Source organism: Biomphalaria glabrata, chromosome 9, assembly GCF_947242115.1.
Source record: "Biomphalaria glabrata chromosome 9, xgBioGlab47.1, whole genome shotgun sequence".
NCBI lineage: Eukaryota > Metazoa > Mollusca > Gastropoda > Planorbidae > Biomphalaria > Biomphalaria glabrata.
Window position 1 is genome coordinate 34,039,614 of NC_074719.1, and position 16,108 is coordinate 34,055,721.

At 31.9% G+C, this 16,108-nt stretch overlaps 1 protein-coding gene across 4 annotated transcripts in view; it reads left to right on the forward strand.

Annotated features, from left to right (window-relative positions):
* LOC106068247 (putative autophagy-related protein 11) overlaps nt 1–9,353 on the forward strand; it is an 81,840-nt gene extending 72,487 nt beyond the window's left edge. For 3 of the 4 annotated variants that reach the window (XM_056040979.1, XM_056040980.1, XM_056040981.1), the window contains 3 exons: nt 4,170–4,223; nt 6,075–6,140; nt 6,261–9,353. In XM_056040979.1, coding sequence (XP_055896954.1) covers nt 4,170–4,223; nt 6,075–6,140; nt 6,261–7,120 — 980 coding nt within the window. In that variant the 3' untranslated portion in view covers nt 7,121–9,353. Of the gene's footprint in view, nt 1–80; nt 4,143–4,169; nt 4,224–6,074; nt 6,141–6,260 lie in introns of those variants that run through there. The other variant, XM_056040983.1, reaches the window with a different exon arrangement.
* The last annotated feature ends 6,755 nt before the right edge of the window (nt 9,354–16,108 follow it).

The window sequence follows — 16,108 nt, forward strand, 5'->3', positions numbered from 1 at the left end:
AATATCCTATTAATTTTTTAAACTTTAGTTCTTGTTTTTTTAAATATTTATTAACGCTTTTCTTTAATTTTTTTTTTCAGCTTTTAAAAACAATTCTTTTAACGCTTAATATAAATTTCAACTAAGGAATATTCATTTTTTTCAAAATATTTTCTTTAATGAAAGCATTTAGAAATAGTTACAATATAACAATTAGTTTAAATCATTTTTAAATAAAAATAACAATGCACCCATACCTTCAGAATGTCATCCTATAAAATTATTTTAATTTAAGTTTATTATTATTATGAAAAACTTCATTGTTATTATTATTTAAAAGACGATTTAAACTAATTGTTTTACTGTACCTATTTCTAAATGCATTCGTAAAAGAAAGTGGGAAGCGTGGTCAAGAGGCTAAGATCAAGTGAACTTGTATTGGCTTGGCTACCTATGAAGAGGACTCCAGGTTCGACACCCGACTCGAGCAGTCTTAAGTTTACTGAACTAAAGGCAGCGCGGAAAAAAAAAATCTCCCAGATACTTTAGTGCTCTGAGCATGCTATAACCATGAAAGTAGCGCTATATAAAAGCTATACATTATTTTTTTATTTTCATGTCACGGTTTGCAGAAAAGAGTGCGTGACAATATCTAGCTGACAACCAATACTAAATCTCTGTACTGGACCTGTGAGATCATCACTCTGCTATACGGTAGTAAAGCAAGGAAGGAAGGCAACAAGGAAAGGCTGAATACCCTTCATCTCTAACGCCTAAGGCGGATTGTAAAGTTAATATGTCAAGATAAAATAGCCATTGAGGAAGTGATACGAAGATAGGGTGTCAGGAGATCCTCGCTTGTTATCAGCAGCAGACGCCTTGGCTGGCTTAAACATGTTGTCAGATTTCCACAAAGTCGACTCCCACAAGACATTTAGTACGTTGATCTAACGGTGCCGCTAGTCTTCCACTTTAAAGGTATACTAATGTCTGCAAACGTGACATGAAGCTCTTCAAAATTGACACCAACTGATGGGGAAATGAGACACTGGATAGACCTGGCATATGCCTCTGACATAGAAGAAGAACGAAAGTGCTATAGCGTCAGATCATTAGCGATGTCCAACATGTGACCGCAGCTGAGTATTAAGGATCTTTAGTCACATGAGAAGTTGCAAAAGGAAAATATCGTGTCTCAAGACATTAAAATGCCTCAGCACTTCGGAATGACATCACAGTGGTCCTTTGTTCAAAGCGATAGTTATAAGGTTTCAACATCCAGCTAACCAACTAGACAAGAAGACAAGAATGTAAAACAACATCCAGCTAACCAACTAGACAAGAAGACAAGAATGTAAAACAACATCCAGCTAACCAACTAGACAAGAAGACAAGAATGTAAAACAACATCCAGCTAACCAACTAGACAAGAAGACAAGAATGTAAAACAACATCCAGCTAACCAACTAGACAAGAAGACAAGAATGTAAAACAACATCCAGCTAACCAACTAGACAAGAAGACAAGAATGTAAAACAACATCCAGCTAACCAACTAGACAAGAAGACAAGAATGTAAAAGACTTACTCCTTAGAAAGAACGAAGCTACTATAAGCGCATCCAAAAAAATAGTTCTTCAATAAATGACCACGACAAGAAGACAAAAACCAATTTAAAGTCTTCATGCATTTGTACGATCTCTTCCCATTACTTTTTACAAAGCTTATTTCAACTCTGTCTGTCTGTCTGTCTGGTTAAAAATTTGTACACGTTATTTCTCTCACATCCATTCTCGGATCAAGTTAAAACTTTACACAATTATTCATTGGCGTAGACAAGACAAGAATCATAAAAAGATAAATTAACGCATTAGACAATGAATTTATGTTTATTTATCATTATGTACGAGAACATATCTATATTATAAAGTAGAATGTGAGGTGTATGTATGTATGTATGTATGTATAGATGTATGTTACTTATAGACATCAAAACCGCTTGGCCAATCTTGATTAAACTAGGCAGGAATGTTCCTTGGGTACTAACTTAGACCGTAGTGTGTGTATTGTAGCCCTAAAACAAACTGAAGACCCTCAAAAAAAATAAAGTTGTCCGACTCTATTACAGCTATAGTATTTTATGGATCTAGGCCATGTCTACAATGTTGACATGAGAAAAGATAGAAAGGATTTAGACCTAGATCTAATTTTAAGAAATACACTTTGCGCAGATAGTTTTTTACTTTGACACATGAAAATACAAAAGAAGATCCATTGATTTCATTATATAATCAAATTAACCTTCAATTTTGTGTTTCAAAAGCATTTTTTACATAAATTAGTTCCTTATATCTGTGACTACAGATTTCCTGACGAACATTCTTTCATTAGACATGAATCGCGTACTAAATATTAATTCGTTTAATTGTTTATTTTATAATCCCTTTCCTAGATCTAAAACTCTAATTCAACACTAAGATGATAAAACTTCTCTTCGCACAGATAGTTTTATACTTTAACACATACACATATTAATTAAAGTCCATTCATTTCATATTTTGATCAAATAAACATTCAAATTTGGTTTTCTAAAGCTACATTCGTTTACAAAAGCTGCGAAGCCGAGTTGAGATAGGCCTAGATCTATATTCATTCATGAATCGCGTACTAAAAATTATTTCGTTTAATTGTTCACTTTATAATCCCATTCATTTAACAAAGCTATCGCTCTTTTCGTTTTTAATAGATATGAATGTATCGACTTCGGGTAAACCCATTTTCGCAAAACTAATTTTATTTTCGTAGCGAAAGAGAAATAACGTGAAAAGATCATTAGCTACGTTTAACATACATCTAAATCCAATCCACTAGATTATCCAAAAGCATTTTTTACATAAATTAGTTCCTGATATCTGTGACTACAGATTTCCTGGCGAACATTATTTCATTAGACATTACCAAATGGTTACACATTAACACATCTCTCTACTGAGTTTATTCCTAGGCCTAGGTCTAAAACTCTTATTGAACTCTAAGATGATAAAACTTCTTTTCGCAAAGATAGTTTTATGCTTTAACACATAAACATACTAATTATTGTCCATTCATTTCATATTTTAATCAAATTAAAATTCAAATTTGTTTTTCTAAAGCATTTTTAATACATTCGTTCGCTGTTCGCTAAAGCTGCGTAGCCGTGTTGAGATAGGCCTATATTCATTCATGAAAAAAAGTTCACGCATGCGGAGCTCAGAATGAACTCTATAAAAGCCAATTTTTAACTCTAGATTAGTGTAGATTTAGATCTATGTCTACCTCAAGATCTACTTTATACTTTATACACATGAACATACAAAATTTAGTCTATTCATCTCAAATTTTAATCAAATATATGTAGGCCTACAAGCAAATGTTTTAATTTGAAAAAAAAAATGGATTCAAGCCTATTAGCTATTTTGATTTGATAGCTTCATTCACACTATTTTTACATTGACACATTCGCTTTACTTATTACATTATTATTTCGTTTCATTTTTACAAAACACCCTCAGTGACTATATCGAAAGTAATGCGCAAATAAAGACCCGAGGGTCGCGGGTAACACATGTCTAGTATATAATATATGTCGGCCTTTTCCCTTAAATAATTGTACACTTTTTTTCTCCACACGCATTCTCGGATCAAGTTGAAACATCAAAAAAAAATATTAAGTTTACGTAACAAAACATGAATTTATTACAAAATAACCCAATTAGTCAATTTTTTTTTTTGGCCTGGGAAATAAATTTTATATTCTTGATAGATATAGTTTTAAGTGCGGAGTTCTTGATCTTAAATAAGCTTTTTTTAAAAGGATTGTTTATATTTATCTTGATTAAGTTTCATTTTAAAAATATGTATTTGTTGGATATATATATATATCGAATCAATATCGATATTTATATAATAAATTTTATATATAATTTTTTTAAACAGATAAAAATGTACCTGGCACCTACAACTAAACACTTAACTATAGATTATTCAATCGTATTTTCAATAGTTTTTCCAGGTTTTGGATCTAAATGTACGTGTACTCTTTGGGAGGCTGCTAACAAAATATTTATTTCATTGCATATATGTTATGTGTACATTCATGTTTCTTAATAAACGATAACGGCAACACTGATTGTTGTTGATTCTAATTGGTAGAAATGAAACAAATACATGGACAACAGACTCTTCAAATGAAAAAAGTCAAAAAAGGTTTGTCGATTTGACTCTTAATCTTTAAATGTAAATGTTGAAGCTATATCTGTTAACTAAAGTCAGGAAATAAGCAAATAATATAAAAAATAATCTGTTAATTTAGATCACCCAGCAACGTTTAATGGCTAATCCTCAATTAAGTTCAACATTTATAGATTTTCTATGAAGGTGCGACACAACTTGAAATGATGACGGCCCTGTTCTGTTTTTCCTTGTTTTGGTCTCCATTTTTAAGGATTTTTTGGTAGACTTATCGCTTTTTGACGTCTCAAAAAATTCATGCGACGTTCCCTCACAATATTTCCAAATAAGGAGTGCCTGTTCTCGCAGTACCTGATCAGTCTCATCCACATTTAGCCGTTACATATGACATCTATGTGTATTTTGTAGTTGGAATAACGTATTGATTTTCCGATCAGACCCTAATTTTGAGAAAAATAGGTAAACTTTTTTGTTCTGTTCCTGCTGTGTCTGTCTGATTTGAGCTGGGGCAACTTATATCTGATTCACATAATTTAATATTGTCCAAGTTATTCCTGCAGCTGATTTAAAATGCCCTTTTATCAAGGCTCTACGTCATGTCTTGTATATGTTAATTTGTCAATTCAAAAAGCGCTGAAACGTCAACGAAATGCTGATCAATAAATGGATAAAGGTACGCAGGATGGAATTCCAAAAGTAGTTGAATTTATGTGTTAATCTTTACAGAAGAAAACCAAAAGACATATGTTTAAAAGTGTCTTTCTACTTTTTGGTTGCTAAGAAAAATGCTTAGTTTTGTATATTAATTTAGTTTTTTAGAAATAGAATTCAGCGAGGTATTTATATGATCCTCGTTTGCTAAAACGTGTTGACATTTCAAACTTTAAAATGATGTTCTGATTAATATTTTAAGTCTTTAATATTATGTTTCAAAATAAACAACAACTTATAAGTAACAAATGAAACTATATTTTGTCTGCTTTATTTAAGCACACGACAAAATATGTGAAATATTAGTAGGCTACTTGTTTTCTTTTTGAAATTAGAGACTTCAATTTCTTAGATGTCGAAAATAATATTCCTAACAAATTAACTCATTAAGAATTTTTATCAAATGTAATATACTTTTATTTCAAATGTGTTCCTTTTTTATTGAAAAATATTTTTCTTCTCTAAAAATATTAAATTATAAATTCATAAGAATGCTTGAATTAATTTTGTAAAATTGAAATATAGATATATATATATACTATATACTGTGCGAACAAATGTGTTTTACTGTCAAATAAATAAATTGAACCGTATCCAAAATCAAATAGTTTAGATAAAATATTTCACTTAAAAAACTAATATTAGAAATTCCAATACATTCTTTGACGTTGTTAATATTGATAAGAGTCTATTTTTAACTCTTTTACTCCTAACTTACGATACCAAGTGTATTTGAACCCATTAAATTAAAACAATTTTTGGTTTTATAAAATTTAATTTGTTTTATATAAAAAGAGCATATATTCTTCTATAATTATATCCTTATATAACATTTCCTGATAGCATACAAAAAAGTTATTAGAGTTTATTCATAACAGGGTAGTGAAACACAAATGAGCAAAATGAAAAATTCCATCGGAACGTGAAAAAAGAAAGAGTTAAAGTTGTACACTGTATAATTAAACAATATTTAAAAATATATTTTTGTGTTGGAGTTCTAATAACAAGCTTTATAAGACGATTAAAAACAAAAGTGTAATAGTATTTGAAAAAAAAAATCGAAAAAAATGATCTTATCAAAAAAGTGAAATGAAGTGTATTAAAGTCATTAGCATGTTTTTGAATTGTTTAACTAACGGGCACTTTCAATTTCAGAAAGTCTTGATCAAGCTATTGGCCTATCTGATGTTAAATGTTTTGAAGACAGTCAACTTAATATAGGTAAACAAAAAAAGGAACTATTTCAATGCCTTATGTTTAGTTTCTAATAAAAACGTTACATTTTACTTTGTAATAAAAAAAAATATAGGACTATTTTATCTTACAAACTTTTATTATTAGGTCACCATGAACAACAAATATCTACACTTGGAGAGGCTGACCTAGTTAGACATTTGGCAAACTGTGAGAAGAATCCAGGTCATGCAAACTTTATACCCATAAAAACATTCAGTATAAAGCATCTTCCTCTAGTTCACCAAAATACTGATATGTACGCATTTATTAAAGCTGCATCTAACCTGACAGTAAGAATAAATGTAACTAAGACCAGTCAATACAGACCAAAGTGCTGGCCAAACACAGAGGTTCCATATTTTTTGAATGACATGAGAGGGAGGGATTGTTTGAGAACTGGAAGTGGAATGGTGGTTAAAGTGAGTAAAAGTAACGAAATATCATACATAGATCAATGGAATGTAACAGTACAGACAGCTACCAGTGTTGTTTTTGATTTATTAGAAGCCAAGTGCACGAGTCTGAGATTTTTTTATGATGCGGAGGATAGTCCAGAGGTTGTTTTAAACTACGTAGATTGTTCTATATACCATGACGTAAATAAAGACACATGTTTCATTGACTTTAAAACTTATGATAAGCAACTTGCTGCCAAATTACAGAGTTTAGTCAAGTGGTATGATACATTATATCAGAAAGTGAATAAAACTGCTAATTGTGACGATTTTATGTTTATTGTGTCACACCCTCATGGTTGTAGTAAACAGATCAGTCTTGGTCAACGTCTGGACAGACACACATCGAAACCTAGTTCTGACAAGATTACCTACTTAACCAGCACATGTCCAGGAAGTAGTGGCGCTATTGTCCACTGTATTGGATATATAAACATGAACCACACCGGATGTTTACAATCAGGAGAAAACTATTGCAGTTACAGAGGGTCGTTTTACAGAAGTGACTGACATGAAAATAATATAAATGTGTTGAATATTTTAATACAAATATTCAGATGTTTTTATCCTGTTAAAAACACTATTATGTTTGTAAGATATTTATTAATTCTATTTAAAACATTTCAAAACTTTTATTAAAATTAAATTCTGTTAACTGATGATAAGTTCGAATAGAGACACAAAGAGACACAACGACTGCTGATTTCCTATTCTTCGACCATTCCGTATTAGCGTTGTTTGATTCTAATGCCACTCTGGCATGCGATGGGTAAGACAAGCCACAAAGTACTACAGTCAAAGTCTCTGTTTAAAAAAACAAGGCTAGATAGAATGTTTCTAACATACAGCGTGTAATTATCATCTATTTTGGTAGGAATTCTGTTATTTATAAGAAATAATAGACTTTGATGTCTTTTGCTATCGATATTTTTACAACAAGGCGTTTGGTCGTCGTGCTAGCCACTTGACACCTTAGTTAACCGTAGGCCACAGAAAGAGATGAGATGATCTTTACATCATCTGCCCTATAGATCGTGAGGTCTGAAAGGGTATTTTTTATGTGTACAATTCTTAGAATAAATCACTCTGAATCTTGTTTGGTTGGTTTTGCAATTGAATTTCGACAATCCAATTGTCAACAATACACGAATTAATCAAAAAAAAAATCAAACAATCAGCTAATTAATTACTAGTAGTTAATTTAATTTTTTTTTATATAGAAAATGTACCAAGCTACGGGAAGATTAATTCTGGTGGTATGTAAATAATAATAATAATAATACACAAATGTGTGAATTCTCTTGTCGATTGGTAAGACGTAAGTCTGAAACGGATAAATTCAACCTTATGGGTCTTTTTCCGTGTACAAAAAAACTAATAAATAATTAAATATTATGCTGATGTAAAAATACATCAGTGGTCTATAGTGATTGTAAAAGTGAAATGCTAAATAGGCGAAAAAAAATTAGTTAAAACAAATGTATATAAACAACGATTAATATAAAACGCACTTAAAAGAAAAAACAACAACTTTTGTTTGTTAAAAAGCAAAGCGCCTGTTGTGTTCTATGAAAGTTAAAGTGAAATTTTAACACTCCACATTTATTTCACTACCAATATTTTTTCTACTTTTTAGTGCATTTAAATTTGAATGTTTTTTTTTTATTTCTTTTTTCATTTATTATTATTCATTAAATGTTATTACTATATTTTATTCTGATATATAAATATAGAATTTATCTCTCTCGTGCATGTCACAAGCTTTAGACAATCACTCTTCTAATACTCATCTGTAAAAAAAAAAGTTAACACTTAATTTATCGATTTAAAAAAATGGTTATATTTGTTTAAACTCAAGCTACAAAGTAAGTATCTCAGTCGATTAGACGCATATCTGATTTTTTTTGCATTTTTTTTAGTCGATGTTGTCATGACGTGTTCAAATGTTTCTTATTACTGTTTTATAGATGTTCGGGTTTTGTAAACTTACATAGGCTCTAAGAGAATTGTATCTCTTACCATAGGCCTACTTCAATGTCACTATGTCTTCCTTTGCTCTGCTTCTACTTCCATGAATATGTTGTAAGTTGTAGCTGAACAATAGCACACATGTTTACTTTTCAAGGCTTGTTATGAATTTATAATTGTAAAGTATAATATAACTGTAAATAAACTTAAAGAACTGAAAACATTAAATGCCTAATAAACGCAATTTAGTTGGCTCATTTTACGTTGCTAGTGGTAAGCCTAGTAATGAGAAACTTTAAATAGTGTTAAGACAGTATACACTCTGACAAACAACAAGCTAAAAAAAAATTAGAAAATGGATTAATGTTAACAAATGGTGTGTTGATAGGACTCAACAGGAAATTATGTGTTGTTGTTTTTTTATGTCAGACTGTCAAACGATAGAAACTGCTCTGGTTTGACGAAAGAGTTGTTTTATTATCTTCTAGATAAATAAAAAAAATGTTGGTAAAAATATTTTTTTATTCCAAGTTTCAAGTGTCTTATGTGATGTGAGATTTAAGTCTTTTTCGGAGTATACAGATTATATCACAGCATCACTAAGCAGACTTGTGCGAAACCTAGCGGCCGCCCAGATTTTCGGGCTTAAACAGGGCCTCAACTTAAAAAAACATTTTTTTAAACATAACTTGCAAATTTTGCAGTCATAATTTAAAGTATTACATTTCACGATGTTCAATTTTTTTTTACTATCAATAAAATAGCATGCAAAATGGATTAGTCTTTTCAAGTCCTTTGAGTTGGTTTTAACGTTTTTGTTTTCTAATTGTAAATATAAATTAATTAAATAAGAGAGAGAGAGAGAGAGACAGAGAGAGAGAGGTGTCTTAACTATCAAAGAACTAGTTTACGCTTTAATCTTTAGTGAAACTGTTTTGAGTCTGCATCAAAAACAAAATTTGATTTGTCATTTTAGCCTACCTATCCAGAATCTGCTTTAAAAAAATCTCATTTTACGAAAACGTTGTATTATATGTGTCTAGAAAATGTATCTTCAAGAACAGTATACGTTCTAATATAAGACATGTTCTAAATGCTGAGACATTAAATTAGAGTAGACTTTCTATTATAGACTCTACAGCATTGACTACTGCAAAACACAGTCGCATACTTCAGTCCACTATATAACACAGCAACATATTGATAGCATCTACATCGAATACAAAAAGTTTCAAACTAAAACATTTTCTAGTTATATAGTTATGCTGTTATATTTGTAAAACAAACAAAAAATGTCGATAGGAACTAATTTCTGATCCTTCTTTAAGTCTTTAATAACAACTATTTCAATTTACTTCCATAAAGAAGAAACTCTGTTACCTGTTTAATCAATTCTTCTTCTCTCGCTGTTTCTTATTTCACCAAAATTTTAAAAGATAATCGCAGAGGAAGGAAAGTAAAACACTTCTTTCTCAACTAGATTTAATAGTCCGTTTCTTTTAGTTAGAGCTCATACAAATCTAGTGGTGATATTAGTTATTATATTAATAATTTGATAATTCACTAAAGAAACATCTGTATTCTCTCAAAACTTCTTTAATAAACTGCTTCAACTTTCACATATAAGTAACTTCTCAATTCAATAACAACTTGACTTAATTCTTCATAAAATAAAACCTAAAGATACAACAAAACTTCAACTAGTATAACTTCAACTAATGTAACTTCAACTAATGGACCCTCATACTAACACAAGACCGTTACTAAGCAAAGACCGTTACAATGCTAACTAACTTTCCTCTAATCTATACTTTTCTCAATCGTATTTTCCAGAATCATAGAAACTTCTTCCTTAATTATTTTATTAACTGTGACCTTCTAAAAGCTGATGTATGCTATTTGTTCCACTTAACCTCTTTTTCTTATTTGGATGACTAAAATTAACTTGTTTACACTGGTTAGCACTGACTTGACCTGGGCTTCTAGAATATGGTCGAAATAGGTCACAGTCTCGACTCGTGATACACATATATTCAATTTTTTTTTAAAATAAATTTTGTTCTTTAATGTCTTTTTTCTTAAGGCTTGTATTTATTATATGTTTCAACGCAACTCAGCTTTAAATATCGAACACAAGCTTCAGTCACATGGCCAGACACAACAGGTACATTTCAGGAAACAATTTCTAACTAATACCTGGGATTGGCTTGAAGGAAAGTTTAACTGACATACATTACATGAACTTTAAATAATTTTGTGTTGTATAATTCTTTGAGTGTGGCGCAGAACTTTGGCTTTGATAGTAACAAAATAATTTCAAATATAATTATAAACCATAAAATATTAACAATTTCGGATTAGTGTGCGTTCAGACATCAGAGATCTTGATTTCTTTTTTTTTTTAAATTAAAAACTTGTTCTGTCTACTAGCTTATGCTCCTATGTTTGCGATGATGAATGATGAACATGATCTCCAGCTCGCCTCTTTCGGTTTATCTATAAACCTCGGGAAAATACAAGTAATGTTCCAGAAGTCACCCTCCCTATAATACCCACTCAGCCCCAAAGATCATCGTTAATGGACAGCCCCTTAAGAGGGTAAATCACTTCACATGTCAGTGAAGCATAGTATCCAATGACGCATTGCTTTCAATGGAAGTTGATAATCATCTGACCAGCGCCAGTAGTGCTTTTGGACTCCTCCAGACGAGAGTTTGAAGGAATAAATCGCCCCTCATGCCTAAATAATGTCGACCAAGCAGTGGTTCTCTCAATCCTTCTATATGGATCTGAGACATGGGTATTATACAGAAAGCAACTAAGACTACTTGAAGGCTTTCACCAAAGATGCTTGCGCTCCTATCATGGACATACGCTGGCAAGACCGCACTACAAACAGTGATGTCCTTACAAACCCTGGTATGGACAGTATATAGGGACTTCTTATGGTAGAACAATTACGATGGGCAGGGTAGGTATCCCGTATGGGGGACGAACGTATGCCAAATGCAGTCTTTTTGGGGAGCTGAAAGGTAGTCGACGTAACAGAGGTGCTCCATGGAAACGCTTTAAAGTCCAGCTTAGGCGCCAACTTGCTTACACTGACATAGAAGAGAGCATCTGGTTGCAGAACAAGACATCCTTAATAATATAGATCTAGAAAAATTCTAGAGCTGGTCTATATCAGACTCAGTATATCTATTATTTATACAATAGTAAATATTTAATATACTTCTAGATCTACTGTTCAGCGTCAAGACCTAATTTACACTTATTTGTAAATAATATGAATAGGTAGACTGACACATAGTGTGCCTTCTCTAAATTTGTACAAAAGCCCAAACTATCTTTACAATCTTGTCAGTTACGTTTTCAAACATATTACAAATAACAATACTTTGGCAATGGTTTTTTCTTCTGTATTGTTCTAATTCTCTTAGCAGGGTTTAAGTCATTTAATAAATGCATGATTAGATTGAATAAGGACAGTCATAGGACGTAATCATCATTTTTTGCAATAGCGTCTGTATTAGATAATATAAGATAACACAAGGAAGGAAATTGGGAAAAGAAAAATGCCAGAAAGTTTTTGCTGGTAGCGTCGTGACAATTATTGTGTGTGTGTTTGTGTATCATAAAATGCCGGATACTTGACATAAGCTAGTCTTAAAGAAAATACGCAGACCTTTGGTAAAATACTCGTGAAATTAAGTACTGAAAATGTGTAGTTTTACACGATCGTTTCAGGTCTTTTTTTATAGCCTCTATTTGCTTTATCCCAGCTCCCAGTACTTTTGTGCAGAATTTTTTTCTCTATCAGGTACACTTAAATTCACAGCAGAATTATGTCAGTTTAATTTAAATTGAGAACTGAAAAATGCAACAGATATATTAGCAAAATGGTACTTTCGGCTTAATTAACTAATTCTAGTTTTTATCCAAGTAACGAAACTCGTTTATATTGACCATTACTCTTTATTCTAGAAATATACTGACAAACAAAATAAGTTATTTTCAACTATATACTCTTGAAGCTCTTATGTTACGTAACACTAAGCTTCTAAGTCACGCAAGACTTATTATCAGAAATGTGTATTTCTACCGCTAAGTTAATACCTAGAAAGTCTTCCATCTCCCAGTTTATGCAATGGATTAATCACAGAGTGATGTTTATTTTCTTGACAACAGATGAAAAAATATTACACAAACAGAAATGTTTAAGCTAGCTATGATTTCATCTAGCTATAGACATCTGGGTTCACTGTCGCGCCGCTGCCTTCCACTAACATACAAGGTTCACTGTTGCCACCTATGTATTAACGTCCCTAAAGAGTTCACTATCTTACCACTAACACTAGGTGACAGTACGTGCCGCTCAAGATCGATGTCTTTATAAACTATCAGAAATGTCTTCCACTAACACTGGGTGACAGTACGTGCCTCTCAACAACGATGTCTTCATAAACTATCAGAAATGTCTTCCACTAACACTGGGTGACAGTACGTGCCTCTCAACAACGATGTCTTCATAAACTATTCGGAATGTCTTCCACTAACACTGGGTGACAGTACGTGCCTCTCAACAACGATGTCTTCATAAACTATTCGGAATGTCTTCCACTAACAAGATCGACCCTTTCCACAGTTTTCTTCCAAGACTTTTTTATGTCCAGACAACTTCACAGCTTCTCACCTGCTGACCACATTGGCAATGATCCCTTCTACAACTAAGGTGGTTCTAGCTTATCTCTAATTATGTTACTCCATCTAGTTACCCGGAATCAAGTCACGCATCTTGCCTCTACCCTCTGACCATTACTCGTCTTTTACAGTGCTATGCGCACTAAATGCTTCAGCGCAGGAGCAGAGATATAACAATATATTATACCTAGACTGGACATGAAGATTTCTAAACTACATTTGAAAATGTGAAAAACTTCAAAAAGCTGAAACAAAGCAATGTTTTGTAAAAAATATTATAAGAAGTAATTTTTTTCAACCCTTACCTATGTAACATATAATTTAATAGAACTGTGATGTAGATTTAGGTGTCCGAGTAATTGAACATCGAAAATAAAATCACCCTCGTCTCATAATTATTATTTGGAAATGTTTACATACATAATCTAGATCTAGAAAGATATAAATATAAATATATAAATGTACTATGTAAAATCATAATATGATTAAAATCCATAGGCTTGAATTATTTCGATCTAGGTTTTAGGAAACGTTACCTCAAGGAAAACGAACATAAAATAGCTTCATATCATAGATTTACGTGAATATATAGGTGTGTGTTTCATTGACTCATCTGTAAAATGGAATAGCATTATTTGTAAACGTTGAAATTAAAGATCATTACTTTTCTAAGACAAAAAATAGAAATTTCATAAGACTGAAGGAGACTTACCATACAGCTTAAATTTGAGTTTCTTACATAACGATTGGATAAATATTTTTGTCCTTTGTCCAGTTAAGATTATATATGTATAGATCTGAGCGATAAGTATTAATATTAGTATAATTAATTTCAACTAACAATTTTAATTTCAGATTTTCTTTGTAGACAAATTATTGGAGATTCCAGTGAAAGATGTGATTCAAACTGTTTTCATATAAGGTAACTGAGGTTATCTTTAACTGAGGTTATCTTTAATTGAGATTAAATAATTCACTATCATAGCACTATATCTGTTTTAAATTATGCCTATTTTAAATTAATTATTTTCTGGAAGAAAATGAGACGATTTGATATTTAAAGTTAAAGTTAAAGTTTAAATATTTACGGAGCAATAAAAAAGCGAATATGTTTGATTTGTATAGAGATGGTGATGGCTGTTTTTAAATAATGTAATAAAAAAACATAAACAATTATGGCGGCATTTTCTAAGTAACGCCTAGAGATTAGAGGATTGACAAGAATATTTACCAGGAAGGAACACAAAGAGAGTCGGCAAGGGCATGCTACACAGTAACATTTTAAGTAGTGAAATGAAGCATTTTTTTTTCGACGGTGGCAAATGCTTAAAAAGGGGTTATTATCAGTGATCTTCTTATCTTATAACACACAGACGTTACTTCAAAAAAGAAGATGATTACGTCCTACGCGTCATAAATCTTGTCAGTGGTTTTTCTGGCTGGCTCAGGCAACCCATTCCATGCTCTAATAGCACTAGGAATAGAAGAAATGTGTCAATGGAAATAAGAATGCCGTTGAATGCTGTATGAAAAGCAAATTAAAAACCACAGAAGAGATACTACGAGGAGCGTGCTTGGCAAAGACCAGTTCAAAGAAGTTTCAGACATCGTTGAAGATGTTTCTTTTTAGTGGGAGGGACAAATGATGCCATCAAAAGTATGGCTAAATGACATAGCAAACTTGCAGAAAGAGTTATTTGAAAAATTGTCAAGTTAAATAGAACCTCTTTGGCAAGGTCTTGAATCAGAACCATGTATTGATGTGCTTAGCACTGTAAATTTTATCAAGTGTTGAACCACAAAACGTCTTAGAACTTTCTGACAGAAATAGATTCTGAACATAAAGACGTTTCATTTGTGAAGTGCAAGGCTGGTTAAACAGAGAAAAGATTCTAAAACCTTTTTTTATGTGAAACATGAACAAGAAATGTTTATGACTGAGACATGAAAGCAAGTGCTTCAAGTTATTTACCCTTCAAGATTTTGGATAAACGTCTTACACCTCATGAATTAGTGTAAGATTATATCCACATGGGAGGTGCGCTGCCTGAACCGAGGGTCCCGGTTCGAATCCTAGTGAAGAATAAGATTTTTATTTTCGGGTTCAAAAAGGCGCCTCTGAGTTCATTCAGATCTAATGGGTACCTGACGTTATTTGGGGAAAACAAAGGCGGTTGGTCTTTGTGATGGCAAGATGACACATTCGTTAACCGTAGGCCACAAAAGCTAAAGACCTTTACATCTTCTGCATTGAGATTCCTTCCCCCTTCCCATCGTAAGGTCTGAAAGAGAAACTTTTTAAAAATTATATCCACGGGTTTCTAATTAAAGTGCTTTAATTTTTTATTTATTTATTTATTTATGTGTGTGTGTGTGTGTGTGTGTATGTGTGTGTGTGTTTGTGTGTGTGTGTGTGTGTGTGTGTGTGTATCTTTTCCGTTATGTGGATGACGACTCGAGTGTTAGAAATTCAATTGACCCACAGGTCGAATAAGTTTTAGCACCATTGTTTTATCTCATTAATGATTAAATGAAACTTTATTATATAATTTCGCTATTATCTAATTATATAACATAGAACCAACCCGAACTTTAGATATGACAGAACCGAGCCCGAACTATACTCGTCATCGAACCGAAGCAAATTCGAACTTAAATATGAATGAAAAGATCCCGAACTTTAAAAGTTGGGTTCGATCCCCATCTCTAATTGAAATAGTTTGTATACCTCTACACTCGAAAAGTGTAAATAACATTAATGTAAGCAACAAATGTGACTAGTGGCCTGGACTATTTCTTGACTTTTTATTAATCTATTATTAATATATC